Genomic DNA, 17878 nt, shown 5'->3' on the forward strand with positions numbered 1-17878 from the left:
GGTCAAGTTCTGGTTCTGCCAGTCACAGTCCTGACCAAGCTGACTTTTCTTTCTGAGCCTCAGTTTTCATCCAGGAAATGGGAACAATTTTCCATCACTACGTCATGGAGTTGCGAAGCCACAAACAGGATGTGTAAAGCGCTTAGCTCAGGTCCTGCATTGTGTGGTCCCTCTGTGTATCTTAGCTACTTTTATCATTATTACTTGATGACTTCCACTCTTAAGAAGAGAATGAATAATCATCTAAGTAGGTTTATCGTATCTCGTTTGTGTTCTAGCAGCCCTGTGGTGAGGTGGGGCAGGTAGCTGCCATGATCCCCATTTTACAGGCAGAGAAACTGAGGCCCTGAGAGCTGGTGTGACGAGCCAGCGTCACACAACCAAGGCCCCCTCTGACTCTGAGCCCTGCTCTGCCGAAGCAGCTCTGTTTTTTTCTATCTGATCAATCTACCTAAGATTCGTTTTAAAGAAAGAATTCTCAGTTTGGAAGGGTCTGAAAACCACTAACTAGTCCAGGGCTGCTGAGTGTGGTGTATGGACCAGCAGCCTGGGCAGCACCTGGCAGCATCTCAGAAACGCACAATCTCAGGCCCCGCCCCAGACCACCCGAACCAACGAGATCCTAGGGGAGCTTTTCTCAGCCCGCTACGCTTTGCAACGTTCTGTGCGGCCTGGCACCCCCAACCTTACTCTGCTCCGGCCACACAGGCCGGGGTGCAGTCTCCCAGCCACACTGCTCGGCCCTGCTTCTGCCCCTTCCCAGGCTGCTTGAAATTTTAATATTTAACGCCTGTCTCCTCTGACAAAAGAAAAGCTCTGAGGACAGGGCCTGGGTCTGTCACTGCAGTATCTCAAGTACTGACGCACGAAGAGGCTCGGTGAGCACTGCTGATATGGTAACATGCATAAAGTCGGGTGTGTTTAACATAGGTCACTAAAACTACCTTGAGTACACTAAGGTGTCTTCGAAAATACCAATAATTTCCTCGGTGTCTATTCCTGGAGCCTCAAGGGGCTCCTGACAATGGATGGAAGGAAAGAAATAGGGCATAAAAAAAGGATAAATAAATATGCAAAGAATCAAGATTACTGGGGAGCCGGGAGGAGGCCGCAGGGGGTCCTGCTTTGCTGGTGGGTGCAGAGCAGCTGACCCGTGGTGTGACTCCGGGCGCGGGCGCTCACCAGTGGGTTCTTCCTCTGCCACTCTGGCCCCAGAACCTTGTGCAGTGCTAGGAGGGGGCGCTGCTGCCAGGCCTGAGAACCGAGTGGAAGCCGGCCCTGCACAGCTAGCACCTGGGCCGAGAACACTCACCTTGAGCACGATTTCGTTGATGGTAGCAGCGTCAGACTCGAAGTAGAGGTGTTTATAGTCGTGATTGCTTAGATACGTGAGTTTAAATATTGCGTGACCTGGAGAGAGAGAGAGAAAAGGCCGTGTTGAGGGGGTTCTGGTGGGTTCCCTGTGCGGAGGGCCCACACTTATTCTCCTCTTATTCCAATGAGAGCAAGTGGAGGCGGCGTGGTGACGAACTCTTCACAGGAGGAGTTCGTTTCTCTTAGCACAGGCCGGGGAGCAAATGGACAGTAAAAGAAAAAAAAAAAAAAAATCCAACGGCCAGTGAGTGAGGTCCCGTTCCACTCTGGTGTGTTCTTAAGGAGACCATTTCTTTTTCTCTTTAAGCTATTTTAAAGCTGGCCACGTCACATTAGGAAGGCTTTACAGAACACTTCTACACGATAATTATATGGAAAAGGTGGTATTTTTAAGACAGAAGGCCAATTAACTCCAAATTATGACGCTAAAAATAACTTCTTAGAGGCAAATGAGCAACAGGAAGAGGCAAGCCTGGTCGTAAGGTGGTTATGAGCCTTCTCCACGGGCGGCCCTGGCTCCTGCTGGGAGGGGGTGTCCTAGGCTTGTGACCCTGAGTGGAAACTGCTCCGAAGGTTGCTATGGAAGCTGGCACTTCAAAAAGCAGACCGACCTCAGGGGGTCAGATGTCCCCCGAACACACAAATCTCCCCTAGATCCAAATTCTCTCATACCCACTTCCTACCGCCATTGAGAGTGACCTTGTCGTTTCTAGACTGCTTCCTGGTCAGGTGTCACCTCACTCCACTGCCTTCACATGACACAGGCCAGCCCAGAGCACTGTACACCCCCACCTGCCCGTCTGGATCCTAGATGACCGGGCTCATGGCACCTCCCTGGGTGAGTCTTCGTGGCTACACTTGTAGGCATCCTTCTCGTGTGACCTCCTGCTCCATATCATGACACCTGCAGCTGTGTCTGCACTCCCTGTTCCTGTCCTGCGGGCCACACATGCCAGGTTCCTTCCTCTAAACTGAGACGCAGATGCCAGCCTGTCTCAGGCCAATGTGGAGCTGTCCCTGTCCCGTCAGCTGGGTTCTGGGAGACCTCGGTGGCCCCTCCTTCTTAAGGAGAACGTTTCTTTTTCTCTTTAAGCTATTTCAAAGCTGGTTTTCATTACTGGCAACCAAAGGAGCATTGTTCCTGAGGGACAGAGAGTCAGTGCTCAGCAAATGTTCCCAGACAAAGGAGCAGCTGGTGACATCTCTCACCTAGAGGCTTCCGGCACACAGCCCCAGAAACAACCTCGCCTAGTCCGCTCTGTGGACCTCAGTGCTTAAGGATTAAAATTCAGAATGTCCTTTCTATTAGGCCTTCTCGTCTGCTGTCCTTTTAATTGAAGCGGCGGCTGGTCACAGTTATTAATTAATAATATATCACCCACATTACTGTAAGTTCACCTCTTTCCCGGAGAAATCTTCTTGGGGACTTTATTTACAGTAGCTAATTCTTCAGATCTCCAAAAATAAACTGATATATGTTGTACATTTGTGGCCAGAAAAGTTGAGCTGCTGGTATTTCATCCTGGAAACATCATTATGATATACTAATTGTGACTATAAATTCCATATCGAAAAAATTAGCTAATAATTTCTGAAAAACCTCACTTTTTAGTCACTTGACAAATTTAGCCTGATTCTAAATTGTGGTACTAAAGTGTCAGAATTCTTAGCTGGGAGCTAATTGTTCTGTTAATACCTGTTTCTGATAAGAAAGGGAATCGCACATAAGCAGAGGTATCTGTGTGGGTTCATTCGCCTGTCTCGGAGCAACAGTTCTGTGGTGTCACCGTGTGGAAGAACAATGCGGATGTATCTGTTGGCCACGCTGTGAGCAAGCAGAACCATCTATGAGGGTCACGGGGCTGTGAAGGACAAACAGAGACACCCCCTCCAGGAGGCCTTACTGCTGACACCTGGCCACGACAGACACAGACTTCGGGGCCTGGGGCTAAAAAGGACCAGAAGGTCTTAGGGAGGCCTGTAGACCTGAAGCTTCGGGGTTCACTGACCACTTAGATAAGTGACCTCATGGACTGTCTACACCACCTGCTCCCGCCTGTCACTGACAAAACCAAACCTCAAGATGCTAGAGCATGTTTCGCTTGAACAACTGAGACACCAATAAAAACTCTTCCTGTGTGCTTCAGGTAGAGCCAACTCTATACACGGCATATGTGATACGCAGTCTGCACGGGCCCGGGTTTCTGGAAGGCAGCCTCGACACTGTCCCCCTTGGAGTGTATCAACTGTGGGTTCACTGAGGGGGGTTCTGCGGTTCATCTGTACAAGTCACATGAAGAAACAAAAAGAAATCACCCCAAGTCTCCTGGAAGCTGCACATGTGGGCCAGGTGACCACAAGCATACCACCTTCTGTATTTTGCTGTGCTGGGGGCTGTGTGTCCCCCTTGCCTGTCCCCAGCGCTCATACCAGAGCCCACGAGGAAGAGACAGGAATGAGGAGGTCGTCGCGCGCCTCCTCTCCCCCTGCCGCCCCGCCATCGCTCTGAAGCCTCTGATTTATTTGTCCTCTCCAGCGATGGCATTGAGATCACTGAGAGAACACGGAGAACGTTTCCTGGAGGACTTGAATTTGAATTTCACCGAGGCAGCCCTTTGGTGACTAGTATAGATGTTAATGACGGGGTTAAGGTGGTGGGATGGCCACAGCAGACAGCACCCTCTTGCTCCGGGAGGGAGAGCTGCAGCGCATAAGCTCAGGTTACTATCAGCAGCCACGTGTCCCCCATGCTGGAGCCACGAGACCCTGGGTCAACGACTCACGCCAGGAGTTGTTTGCTGTGAGGGTTTCCCCCTCGCTCCGGGGATTCTTCCTTTGCTTGGTGACCACAAAGTTAACATTTTGCTTGGTGGCAGTTTTACTCAGTTCAGGCCCTGCCGGGGGCACAGGTGATTGGTCTGGTGGGGGAGGCGTCATCAGAGACACCCGAGCAATCAGCCATCGTAGATGAGGAAGGGGAGTCAGCTGGGTTAAGGTGGGGGCTGGAGGAGGAGGCAACAGGGTCAGGATAAAGTGGACAAATGTACAGGGCCACAGGGGCAGCCAGGAGGTGACAGGGGCAGGGCCAAAGGGCTGGGATGGCCGGATCCAATGGCTGAGGGAGCCGGGAGTGGGTTGCAAGCTGGGCAGCGACGTGAAAGGCCGAGCTGTGCTTCTGGGCGTTCACCCCGGCTCTCCAGGGCCTGGGGGCAGGGAGACCGGTGCCGCGGTCACCCAGGTCGGAGTGTATTCGGCTTTGAGCTGAAAAGGGGCAAAAAGGATGCTGAGAAGAGGGCTGACTTGAGAACGATAGAGAAGGGAACCCCGGCAGGCTTTGGGGATTCTTTTACAACAGAATAACAGTTAACGGCAGAATTCACACTTGCAGAATTGTACCCCGTCCAAAAGCTATATATTAAAGTGTAACAAGTTAATTGACCTCTTGCTGGAAACGAATCTATCAATAAAGACGAGTAATTTATGCTACGTGGTAAATTTCCACCAGGGGTGTCTGGGAAGAAGGGATCACTGGCATTTCAACATCCAATGAACAAGGGAAGAACATGGAATAAGAAAAGTCTGTTAACTTTATCGGTCTCAGGCACCTCAAGGCTCCCCTCAGGGAAGGGAGAAGAGGGGTCAAATGACCTCCTCGCTGCAGCTTCCAGGGCGTCTGTCCTGGAGTGTCACAGGGAATCAGAGCTGGGCAGAACACCAGCAGTTTTCATAAAAATGGGGTGGGCCACAGGGGCAAACTGTCTCTGTAAATGTGTCAGCTGAAAAAAACTTAAATATCAGTATGATTGAAAAGAAAACGCAAAGTCTAATATTTCAATTAGCTCAAATTATTTTGCTTGGACTGTTCAGTTCTATTTGGGAAGTAAGGCGTGAGAAAAGCCTGGGCTGCAGAGAACAGCATGAGCGCTGGGGTCAGAGGGAGGACGGAAGCCCAGCCCGGCCGTGTCCTAGCGGTGGCACCTGGGCGAGGCGCTGGTGGCCCTCCAGAAGCCACGTCTGCCCAGCTGTACGGGAGGTGGCGGTACAGGCCAGGCGTCCCACTTCACGCCTGGACACAGCAGCAGGGGCTCAATGGACGGTGGCGATCATTCTTTCAACTGATGGAGCTGATATTTGAGGATAAAATCCTCATGAAGGTTTTGTTTTTCACTGGGCCTTCTTTGAGCAGACTTGCTTTTACTGTGCTGTAGGAATAAATGCGGTGTCTTGCGCTATCAAATGTGGCCCCTAAGCACTGGTCACATGCCCGGGACAGATACCAAACTACACATCTGCTCTGAATACTGCCAGGAATCTGGATACGTAAAAATGTATTTACATTTTTTTCCCCCAAAAGAAAGCACAGAAGATGGAATGTTAACTCTGAGCAGAAACTAACAAGCAGCACGAATGTCAGAAGTGGAGACGGTCGAGCTTTTGTGCTCTAATTTATCTTCTTAAAAAAGAGGCTGCTGAAAAAATGGGTTCCCCTGGTCACTTGCAGGGAGTGGCCACTCTGAAGCTGCTATTACCACAAGGGGACGGACAGCTCAGGCCAAGACAGGCAGAAGCGTTCACATCTTGCTAGAGGCGCTCCCAGATACACACTGCCAGCGCGACAGAGGTGGCTGCTGGAAAGGAGGCCCCTTCGAACACTGCCCGCGGTTGGGCTCCACGTCGAGCCTGCAGCCCGCCGTGTCTAAAGCCCCCAGGTGTCCCCACTTGCCAAGAAGGCCCGAAATAAACTTTTCTTTTTCAATTAAAAAATTATAAATTACTAGAAATTTAGAAGGCAAGAAGACATAGCAGGGGCTCAATGGACAGTGGTGGTCATTCTTACAGCTGACACCAAATACTGACACTCTGGCATGACACCCACGACCTCTTCCCTAGCTATTCTCACACGTGTGTTTTCGCACAGCTGGAATCTGATTGCATACTAAAATCTGGGGCTAAATTTTTTAGTTAACACTCAACCATAGCTCTTTCCTTGTCGCTGCGGTTTCCACAGCCATTTTTCAATCGTTGCGTTTCATTCCAAGCTGATGCACGCCATGGTTCACCCTACCTCTCTCTCTGTCGGACATTTAGCTGACTCATAAAATTGCCAGCATTACAGTTAATGAAGGTCTTTGAAGATTTGGATTCTCTCTCAATTCCTTTATATCAGGCAAGGATACTTTAAAAAGTCTGCTTTCGAGGGTCTGACCTTTTCTGTTACTTCTGGCCCGAAAGGGGGTGGAAAGTTCTCACTGGATTTCTTGGGAGAAACTACTGGCAATGCACGTTCTTTTAGGCAAAGCCACAGCTGTCTGTAGGCCCTGCGGGGGAAGGCTGGGCTGGGGTTCTCTGGCCTGAAACCCCCTCCAGGCTGGTCGCCACTGTAAGCCTGCAGGAGCTTCAGTCCAATGGCATTCAGCTGGCAAAGGCTGGTGCTCCTTGCCCAGCACCACCCCATCAGTGGCAGAGGCCCGGGGCTCCGAGCTCTGGAGCAGGGGCCGAGTCTGACCCACTGACACTTCCGCCAGCATCTTTCAAACCCTCTCTCTCCTTCTCTCACTCGCTCTTTGGCTCCCCCCATACACATGATTACGGCTCTGATTATACAAACTCCCATGTATTTCAGTGTATTTCCCTCCTTCCTCTGATTTACTGAAAACACTCTTGCTGAGGTCACCATGACCTCCGTGTTGAGAGATCCATAGACACTTCTCGTCTTTTGTTTCTCAGCTGTGTTTGATATTTCTCCCTGAAGTCCTCTGCTCCCTGGGTTCCCATGGAGGCACAGTGACCGGATGCTTCTGTGGGCTTCTCCAGTTGATCTGTTTCTTGCACTTCCTTTGTGACCGTCTTTGTTCTTCATCTGTCCCTTAAGTGACTGTCTTCCCCAGTGTCCTATCCTTGACCCTTATCTCTTCAAATTCTACATGTCTCCTGTCAGATTTGCCCCTTAGGCTTTCATTACTACTCATATAATGATCCCGAAGCAGATATGTGGCCCAGAGCTTTCCCCAGGGTTTTAGAGCCAACCAGTGAGTACGGCGGCCATCGTCACATGGCCCCCAGTGCAGCATGTCCACAAATGATGGCAACATTTTCCCTTAAATCAAAAGCTCTATTAGCTCAACTGAAGGCCTCACCACCCACCAAGCCAAGTCCAGGCATTTGGTCTCCTACACAGTTGTCACATATTCATCTTCCATCCCCTTCCATCCGGCGAGCACAGCCCTCAGCCACGTCCTGATCATCTTTCGCCTCCTGTTTTCCTACTTGCGATGTCTTCTTCAGATCCGAACATCTGCCCACAGGAATCATCCTTTTATAACAAACATCTGGCCACGTCGCTCCCTTACTTAGAACTCTGCAGTGCTTCTTTTCCCATTGTCTTCAAAGTTCAAGCTTAAGATGACCGAGTCTCTAGATCAGCAATTCTCAAACTTTTTGGTCTCAGAATCCCTTTACACTCTTAAGCATTACTGAGGAGCCCTCGAAGCAGTATTTACTGTGTTAGAAACGAAAACTGAGCTTTAAAAATATTTACTAATTCATTAAGATAACAATAAACCCATTACAAGTTAACATGACATTGTGTTTTTTAATGGAAAAAATTTTCTGTTTCTCCAGAGTTTAATAAGAGTGACATTATTTTATATTTTTGAAATGTCTTTAATATTTGGTTTAACGGAAAACAGCTAGATTATCCTATCTGCTTCTGCATTTGATCTGGTGTGATATATTGTTTTGGTAGAAGCACATGGAGAAAAGCCAGCCTTGGAGAGAGGTTTCTGGACAAGAGAGGTACACTTTAATACTCTTCTTTTGATACCATACCAGACTTGATAAACAGTAGCCTCTTAAAGATGAGTTGTAATGTGGAACCTAAAACAACATTAATAAACTTGTATTCTGTTACATTAAAATCCATCGGTCTGTCTTGCACTTTGAATGAATCTTTCACGCTTGCGTGATTTTGTAACATCAATGCAGTAGTCTGGAAAATATTAGTTCACTGAGTTATGCGGGTCTTCTAAATGTTGACACGTTTCATTATACAGTATCAAAAAAATCACATCCATTAATATCACTGCTGATCTCATCAGAAAAGTCTTTAAGAAATGAAAATCCAAGCTCAGAGATAGATACGAGTTTCCCAAAATTCTAATTGTCACCTGAAAGCTTGAATTTCATCACTAGCATCAAATACTATTACTTGTTTTCCTTGAAGTGACATGACGGGCCCACTTCCTTCATTTTCAAGAAAATGTCTGCTAAATATTGAGTTGAATAACCAGAGTCTGTCAGTTCATTCAGGTAGAAACGGTGTTCCATGAAACGAATGGCTAGTTCGGCTTGCAACTCAGACAATTATCAAGTCCTTTCCCTTGAGACACATATTCTCCTCCCACACTGGGAGGAGATGCATCCTGATTCCCTTGAGACTGCAAAACACTCCACGTCTTGCCACAAGATCGCTGCGCGCTGCCGCACTGCTGTGCTTACTGGGCTCTCGGACCGCTTTTTAAGAGCTTTTGTTTCATTTCTGGTCAACTCTTGTCAGTTTTTACTTCCTACTGTCTTTATTAAGTTGTCATTTCTCTCCTCCTCTACTTTTCTGCATTTAATATCCTTTAGGAAGAGAAATCAGATAACCAAATATGGTTGAAAATTGGTTTTAAAAAAGACTTCACAGACTCTGAGTCCATAAAAAAAAAAACCACAGAAGTTTAAGTGCCTTGGCTTCATGTCAGTGACAAAGAATTTAAAGCTCTATCATCATTTATATATAATGTTGGATAAGTTATGTAACTTCTCGAAGCCCGTTTCCCCATTTGTAAAATGGAAATAATATCTGCCTCATGGAGTTGTTGCTAGGATAAAATCAACAGTCATAAAATTCTATAATGAATGTATATAAAACCTCACAGAGTTGTTGTAAGAATTAAGTAGTGCACATAAAGTGCTCGGGACACTACCTGGCATGTGGCAGGCCCCCTTCATTTTTACCTCCATTCTCTAAGACAAACAAACTTTTCCTGTAAAGGGCCAGATAGTAAATATTTTAGGCTCTGTAGGCCAAGAGCAAAATTAAAGATACTTTGTAGATTCTTATATAACTAGGGAGAAAAAAAAAATTCCATTTTTTTTTGACAAAAGTCAAAATGTAACAATCAAATGCATTTTGGGGGGTGGGGGGAGAGGGAGAATAACATTTCGCTTAAATGGAATTCAAAATTAGTATCCCCTACCATCAAATTAATTGCAAATGTTCATCTGTAAAAACCTTAGCTCATTCTTAGCTCACAGGCCATACAAAAACTGGTGGTGGACTAGATTGAGCCCACAGGCCAGAGTTTGCCAATCCCCGCTAAAGAGGTCTGTTTTGCTTATTTCCTTTCCCGGTTTATTCCACACAGTTGGTAATGGTGACATTTTGAGTGCTCTTAATTTCTTTGTGCAGATCTGGGTTTCTATTTGGTATATTTTCCCCCTTCAGCCTTTAACATTTCTTATAGTGAAGGTTTAAAGGCAACACATTCTTTCATCTTTTTAATGTCTGAAAATGTCTTTATTTCGCCTTCATTTCCGAAGGATGTTTTCACTGAATATAGAATTCTAGGTCGACAGACTTTCTTTTAGCACTTTAGAGATGTCACTCCATTGTCTTCTGGATTGCATTATTTCTGACGAGAAGTCAGCAATCATTCTTATCTTGGCTTCTCTGGCTGCTTTTAAGATTTTTCTCTTTATCATTGCTTTTCAGCAATTTGATTATAATGTGCCTTGATGTGGTTTTCTCTGTATTTATCCTATTTGAACTTCACTGGGTTTCCAAGATTAGTGGACTGATATTTTTAATCTAATCTGGAAAAGTTTTCTCCTCCATCCCTGAGACTCCAATTACGTATGTTAGAACACCCGATGTCATTCCACAGTCTTTGCTCTTTTCATCCATTTTTTGTTTTGGTCTGAATAGTTTCTATTGTCCTGTCTTAAAGTTCACCGATTGTGTAGGGAGATTCTGAAATGGCTCCCAAAGATCCCACCTCCTGTTTTTCGCACCCTTGTGTAATCCCGTCTGTAGGCTAGACCTAGTGACTTACTACTGATGAAAAAAATACAGTGAAAGTTTGAGATGTTACTTCTGAGACTAGGTTGTGACTTCTTCCTTGCTAATATTCTCTTGCTCTCGGTTACCCTGACAAAGCCAGCTGCTACCTTATGAGCTTCCCTATAGAGAGGACCAAGTGACAAGGAACTAAGGGTGTTCACGAGGAAATGAACTCTGGCAGGAACTCAAGCAACTAAGTGAGCTTGGAAGCAGATCCTGCCCTGAGTGAACCTTGAGATGACTATGGCCCTGGCTGACACCTTGCTGCAGTCTTGTGAGAGACCTTGAGCTAGAAGACCCAGCTAAGCTGTGCGGGATTCCTGACCACAAAACTGCGAGATAATAAATGTTGCTGTTGTTTCAAGCCACCAAGTTTTGGGGCAATTTGTTATGTGGCAATAGATAACTAACGCACTGACCTGTTTAACTAATATTCCTAATCTGCTCCCATCAGTGAATTTTTTCATTCAGGTATTGTAGTTCTCAGCTCTAGAATTTTCATTTGGTTCTTTTGTAATAGTTGCCATTTTTCTTCTTTTTGAGTTCATTTTTCTTTAAATCTTTGAACATATTTATAATACCTTTTTTTAAAGTACAGCAGGTCTTCGAGTAACGTTTTGTTCAACGTTTCACTAACGCTGATGAGAAAAAAACAACTGATTCCTGGCCAGGGCCACCGCCTGTGTGGAGTGTGCACTTGCCCCGTGTCTGCACGGGTTTTCTGCAGGTTCTCTCCTTTCCTTCACATCCGAGATGTGTGAGTGTTAGGTTAACTGGTGTGTCTACATTGTCTCAGCCTGAGTATGGGGGTGAGTGCACCCTGCAATGGAATGCTGTCCTGTCTAGGGTTGCTGTCCACCTTGTGCCCAGAGCTGCCCAGATGGGCTCCAGCCACCATGACCTTGAACTGGAGTAAGTAGGTTGAGAAATAATAATCTTGTTTTTATTGATGTATGTAGAGTTCACATTTATTTCAATGTTTAATATTAGAGTTGTTTTGGGTTTTTAGAAGTTTACTGATGTTTTTGTGACCACAAATATGCTGTAGAAACTTAACGCTTGTTTATGTCAATTAGCCGATGCTGAAACTGGTTTTGTTATACGTCGTTTTGCTTAAAGTTACAGTTTCCAAGAACCCATTGATGATGTTAATTGACTTTACTGTACTTATCTGCTAATTCTATCATCTTTGCCTGTGGCTATTCCTATTGATTGATTTTTCTCCTGGTTATAGGACACATTTTCCTGCTTCTTTCATGTCTAGTAGTTTTTGACTGAATGCTGGACACCATAAACGTTACATCGTGGGGTGTGTGTATTTCGTTGTCATCCTTCAGTATTGGACTTTGTTCTGGCAGGCAGTTAATTTACTTCTGGATCAGTCTGATCCTTTCAGGACTCCTTTTAAAGCTTTATGAGGTAAAGATTAGAGCAGTCTTTAATACAGGGCCAGTTTATTAGCTTTACTTGTAAGATATGGCCTTAAGTGCCCTGGATGCTCCTCTCTGGTCGGCCAGAGCTCAAGTGTACGGCACCTCAGTAGCTGTGCTCTGACCAGCCTTGTGAGGTCCCACGATAGGCGTGCGCAGCTTAGTACATAGCAGAAGACTCAAGGGCCTCTTGCTGGAGCTTTCTCAGTGTAGCCTCCTCCTCTTCATACTTTATTTTGCAAATCTGTCGCTTCAGCCTCTCCCAACTCTGCTGTCTCCCGGCTCACTGAGACTGCCACATGCTCCTTGGGAAACCCTGGCAGAAAGCTGACGTGAGAGCAGGTCCCAGCTCATTTGTGTCTCTTCTCTCAGGGCTCCCAGCCCTGCACTGCCTGTTTTCCAGAGTCTAAAAAGAGTTTCTTCTAGTTTGTGCAGTTTTCCCGTCGTTTATGATAGAAGGGCTGATCTGTTAGCAGTTACCCTGTCCTGGAAGTTGCCTATGGGAGTCTCGTAAGCAATACACAGTTTGATTTTAATAAAAGAATGGCTTACTTTTTCTATGTCTATAAGAATAACTTAAAATCTAAGCACTCCATTTATTTATTATGAAAACACAATCTGGAGCTTGGCAGGAGGCAAGGGAAGCAGATTTTTCCCTCATTTATGCAGCTGAGAAATCTTTAGCACAGAGCTTTTCTGTAGGGGACAGTCCCTGCCCTCACCCTTCTTTCGATTAGGGTCTCTTCTGATGTTAAGATCGAGAAAGAATTTGAGGAAATGGTAATCAAAATCTAGGAAAATGCAATGTATGTAAATTTTCCATTGTACCTAGATAACTGTTTTGTTATCATGGGTCCATAAGCCCAAGTCAACAATTAATAGCGAAAAGAACACTTTCCTAGGAGAAAAAAAAGTCGATATCCCCAAAATGTTTTCTATTCTAACAAATATCAATATTCCAATCAACGTAAGTCAATTCTTTCTTGTTATGTTAATAAGTCCTATGGGAAAATGAGGAAAGTTTACAGAGAATGTAAGAAAACCCACCGGCCAGTTTTGATCACAAACACAGACATTCCTACATATTACGAAGTTAGCAAACGTGCCCCCAACATCCCCTATGAGCAACTCTAGTACCTGATAATAATTATGGGAGGTAAGTTCTTCTCATCTGTCTGGACCTCAGAGAAAAATCTCCTGCATCCTAAATTCAGAGTGCTGACCCTTCCAGAGACCACACGCCATACCAAAATGCCTCTTTTCCAGGAACCGCAGAGACGGGCTTAAGAGCTGCCTCTGGAATGTGGAATCAGCCAAGAGCAAGCGAGACTCTTCCATCAAACGCGGAGGGTAAACAGCCGCAGTAGGTTAAGAACGAGGTGCTAGGTTTGCCTCTTCACTAGAACCTTGAGAAGTTCTCCACTGGGCCTCTACCTCTTTGTTGAAGAGCCTCACTTGACTGATTCTAAATTCCAGAGGCAACTTTTCTGTGATCAGCATGTCCAGGCGGAGTTAGAGAGCCTCCGAGCTCTGACCAGTCCCTGGACAGAAGCCGCTGGATTTCTGGAGGGCGCAGCCGGGAGCATGGCTAGGCACGCCTGGTACGAACGTCGGATGCCAGTTTGTGGCCAGGGTCAGCCAACGGGACACATGCTGGGCTGTCTCCCATGGGCTAAGTTCGCAGGGGTCTGGCCAATGTTATTCAGCTTCAGAGAAACGGTCCCTGAAACAGAGATGGACTATTTAACAGCAAGTTGCAGCTTGAGGTTACTGGAAAGCAAACTGAAGTCAGGAAACTTAAGAACGCAGCCTGGCATTAGATGATGCAGACGGGCCCCGTGCTCATCGTTTTTCTCCACCATTATCCTGTGGCACGCTCCAGGTCTTTCCCTCCCATACACTTGGAAAAATTGAGGCGGTCCCCCTGGTTGCCTAAACCCGTCTCCCGGCAGCTCCCTTGTTTTGGAAGGAGATGATAAATAAATCAAAATGCACTAAGCAGCACTTCCACAGGCACTCTGCTCCTCCGGTGAAGGCGCACCTCATCAATCACACTATTGTCTGCTTGAAAGGCGAGCCTTGTAAATGTCATATCCACTCAGGCCCAAGGAGAGGCGCATCCAAATGCAGCAAGGAGTTTTAATTGGATAGTGTAATTAAACTAAAAAACCCCAGCAGACTCCCTTTGACAGGAGAGATGAAGACCCCTTTTAATAGGGCTAGGAAACATATCTGTTAAAAGGATGAGGCACTGCCTGCTCCTGATTGCGCTCCAGAGTACTCTTATGAAAAGGCAATTCAATAACTGGGGCATTTAATATGTTAGAGTCCGTTGTGCTCTGTAATCGAGCAGTACTTACCGTATTTGATCTGGAACTTATGAAATAAGTCCTTGTCAGAGAACAGAGACACGACACAGCTTGCCCACCCAACGTGAGAAGTGCCTGGACCTCCTGGAAATCTACAGAGCCTGAGGATGCGCTGTAGTCCTTCTGGGCTACAGGTCTATTTGGGTATAAACGCAAGCGGCTTCCTCACCGGGGCTTAGAACACGCGGACATGGCCGTGGACGTCCACTCACTGGCCTCGGGTGTAGCGGCGGCTGACGTCACCCTCGTTTCCCTTTCACACATTCTCATGGGCATTTAAAGGATATGACGACATTCCTGGGGACCTCCTCCCTTAGGAACTGGGATACCTGGCACACGAGTGTGCGTGCACATGCGTTTTCTCTGCTAGAAGTACCGTTGTCAAAGAGGGAGAAAAGAAATCGGGTGGCCAGAAGGTTCAGTGTATAGGCTGGGGTGCACCCAGGCCAATTTTAGTGACAAAACCTGAGTCCTTCTGCCACTCTTTGCTGGGAGAGAGGGTGGAAGATGCACACACAGGCACACTCAGACACACACACATGCATGCACGGCTTGCACCTCCACAAGCAAGGTAACAGAATTAGTGAGAACATGTGCAGAGGTTCGTATCTGCACAGGGCTGTCTTATGAGCAGACCAGAACAATCCCTTTCAGATGGAATGCTAGTGTCTCAAGGTCAAAGTCAAGGAACCCAGCTTTCGAGTAGATCAAGAGAACCTCTGGGCTGGGGCTCAGGTGGTGTACAGAGGCAAAATTTCAGACTTCCCCATCCACAGCTTTCCAGAAACAGACTTTTGGCTTTATGTACAAAACCCCGAAAGTCAGATTGCCTGGGTCCTCAGACTGATTTTTCTTTTTTAAGGATGGTGAAGGGTTTGTTTGATGGCTGCTTTTACTCCTCCATAAAGCCTCCTTGGAGCTCTGTTTGCAAACCTGTGAACACTCTTAATACTGGTTTTTCACTAGGAGCTGATGAACCCATTAAGGACATATAAGTGAATGTTTATAATCCATGAAAACTGGACACCGAATTAAACCATCAAATATCTTTAGAATTAAATGAAAACTACATAAAAGCATTTCAGCCATCAATTTGGCTATCACTTCTAGCCAGTATGAATTCTGCTGGAAAAGCTATTTTCGTGCAGATGTGGAATTCAATGGGAAAGACTGACTCGTGTACCAACATCAATCAAAATGTCGACTTCCCTGGCAGCTCTCAACAGTAAGGCGGGTTCAAAGGTCACAGGATAAAGAAAAAGCCAAGCTCTGGTTCAGCTCTAATATCTCCTCGGTAGAAGTCTTGCAAAAGTACCCCCTTCTGTATTAGCCTTGCTTTCATTAATCTTCTTGCCATCTTCTTTAACTAGTCATGCAGAACCGCTCGATAGCAAGACGTATAATGGGGAAGGCCCTGTGCCTATTACCGCGTTAACATTCTCTTAAGCCCCAGCCCAACAATGGCCCGGGAAGGCAGAGGAAATCGGCAACTGCAGGGAGCAGTGCAGGCAATTCAATTACAGCCCGGGCTTACCTATGTACTTCTGACCTATAAAACACAAGAGGCCTTTGTGTCTAACTGGCTCGGCCATTAAGGTTCCTGAAGATCACAACAATGCTGATCTTTTCTATTTAAGCTAAATCAATGTGGACAAATCATTATTCAGGAGCTTTAATTTAATTAGTAAATTAAATACACTACTTTACAGATCTTGTCAAGTACTTATGAAAAGAAAGATTCATTTAAGCGAGAGGTCACCAATAAGCCCAGCTAATTTAACTCACGACCTTAACTGAATCTCATCGCGAATATCTAGCAGGCCCCTAGTCCCGCGAGGGCTTAACAGTCGCCTGCAGTTGTGGTGTACTCATAACCCCAGCGTTCCCATCCGGGATCCAAACAGTGTTTTGGGCCGAAAACAAAACAAAACAAAAGAAAACAAAACAAAAAACAAACCTCAAACAAACCCCCCATCGACATAACCAGCATCGAGAGAATCAGATTTCCTTGAAATTATACTATTGCAAGAGAACGTAATCAGGTTACCTTTATTATGTTGCTTCCTTAAGATTTTATATTAACTATACTTAATGGAGATACAGAGGTCTTTTCAGCTATAAAGACGACAGCTACTTTATTGAGGTTTAAATCTGATTCCTTAATGATAGGCTGCTTCCTTGAAAGACTCTAAACCTGCACAACCTTCTTATGATAAAACCAGACCTGGCCTGGGTGAGTCTGGTGCTTCACTTAAACACAGCCGAGAGCCTCTGATGAGTGCTAGTTTCACAGAAAGGTCCCTTGCTTTTGTTTCAGTGTCGGAATTCGAGGCCAGTACTTAAAAAGAGAGCCCGCCGCATTCAAAGCCTACGTGTGGACCTGTATTAACGATGGAGAATTATTTCTCTGAGACAATTTAACCCGGGTAGTTTCTGATACGGAGACATTCTCCATGTGCCACACACATCTTTGTTCAGTTAGAATGAACTAAAATTAATTTATCTTTTAGAGGTCTGTGACATCCTTCAAAACAGCAAAAGAAATCCTAAGGAGTGGCAAAACCAGACGGAGAAATTGCTGATTTGAATTACAATGGCAGCATACACTGGTGGTTTTTTTTTTTTTTTTTTTTGATGTCTAGAAAGGCAGAGTTTATTCTTAATTTCTCAGGGCTTCTGACACCCAGATGTTCTCAACTAACTCTGGTAAGAGTCCATATTTTTATGTATGGCTTTCTTTTTAAGGCATGTATCTATTTAGTCGTTAAGTTCCAGGTTCTTAAACATTCACAGGGACAGGGCAATAAATCTTCCCTCTGAGAACATGGCCTAAGAGGGAGAAGTTCGGGGCAGAAGAGCCGCGGAACTGCTATTTATGGAGCATGGCTTCCCAGTGTGCGTCTTTCTGATTCCACAATATATGTAATTATGGGTTTCGCTGCAGGCGCTCTGATGCTCGGTCCCTCTGCCAAGTCAGCTATTCACACACTTTTTGGATACGGCATCAATTCAACTTGCGTCGTGCTCCTTATGACGACCAAATTAATGGTTTGACAGCGGCTTTCTCAATAAACACTGCAGACTGGCTGCATTCGAAGGTTTTTAAAAACCATTTCTTTTTTGTTCAAAACTCTGACAAACACGTCTCAAGTAAGACCGGGAACAACTTCATTATCCTCCCGACACTTAATGCCTTTTTGTAAAGAAGGCTGTTTAATAACACGTCCGCTCTATTTTCACAACTAAATTATTCCAGTTGGTCACACGTTCCCGTCTTCGGCAAGACACTTGTGTTATGAGAGATAAAAACATGAAAAAGGAAATATATTGCAGAAATCAAAAACCTTATCTACTTCTAGACTCTCTCTCTTTGCCATAATTCATTCAAGAAGGCCCCAAGAATAATTTTTGATGTGAACTCAGCTACAAACATACATCACTATGCTGATAAAAATCACGGGCTAAACTTATGAAATATAGTGACTTTCATTTCTTTACTGCTGTTAAAATAACTTTTTTCTAAGGTTCAACAGACACAAAAGATAAAAAGGGTTACCATTAATCCTTTAAAAAAAGAAGCAGCCCCGTAGATTAATTCT

At 45.5% G+C, this 17878-nt stretch overlaps 1 protein-coding gene across 10 annotated transcripts in view; it reads right to left on the minus strand.

Moving 5' to 3' along the window:
* The window catches only part of MAPKAP1 (mitogen-activated protein kinase associated protein 1), a 229560-nt gene that overhangs the window by 4171 nt on the left and 207511 nt on the right, over positions 1–17878 (minus strand). For all 10 annotated transcript variants that reach the window (XM_015594280.2, XM_015594281.2, XM_025051281.1 and 7 more), the window contains one exon: positions 1313–1410. In XM_015594280.2, coding sequence (XP_015449766.1) covers positions 1313–1410 — 98 coding nt within the window. The remainder of the gene's footprint in view (positions 1–1312; positions 1411–17878) is intronic.

The sequence above is a fragment of the Pteropus alecto genome, unplaced genomic scaffold (genome assembly GCF_000325575.1).
Source record: "Pteropus alecto unplaced genomic scaffold, ASM32557v1 scaffold67, whole genome shotgun sequence".
Lineage (NCBI taxonomy): Eukaryota > Metazoa > Chordata > Mammalia > Chiroptera > Pteropodidae > Pteropus > Pteropus alecto.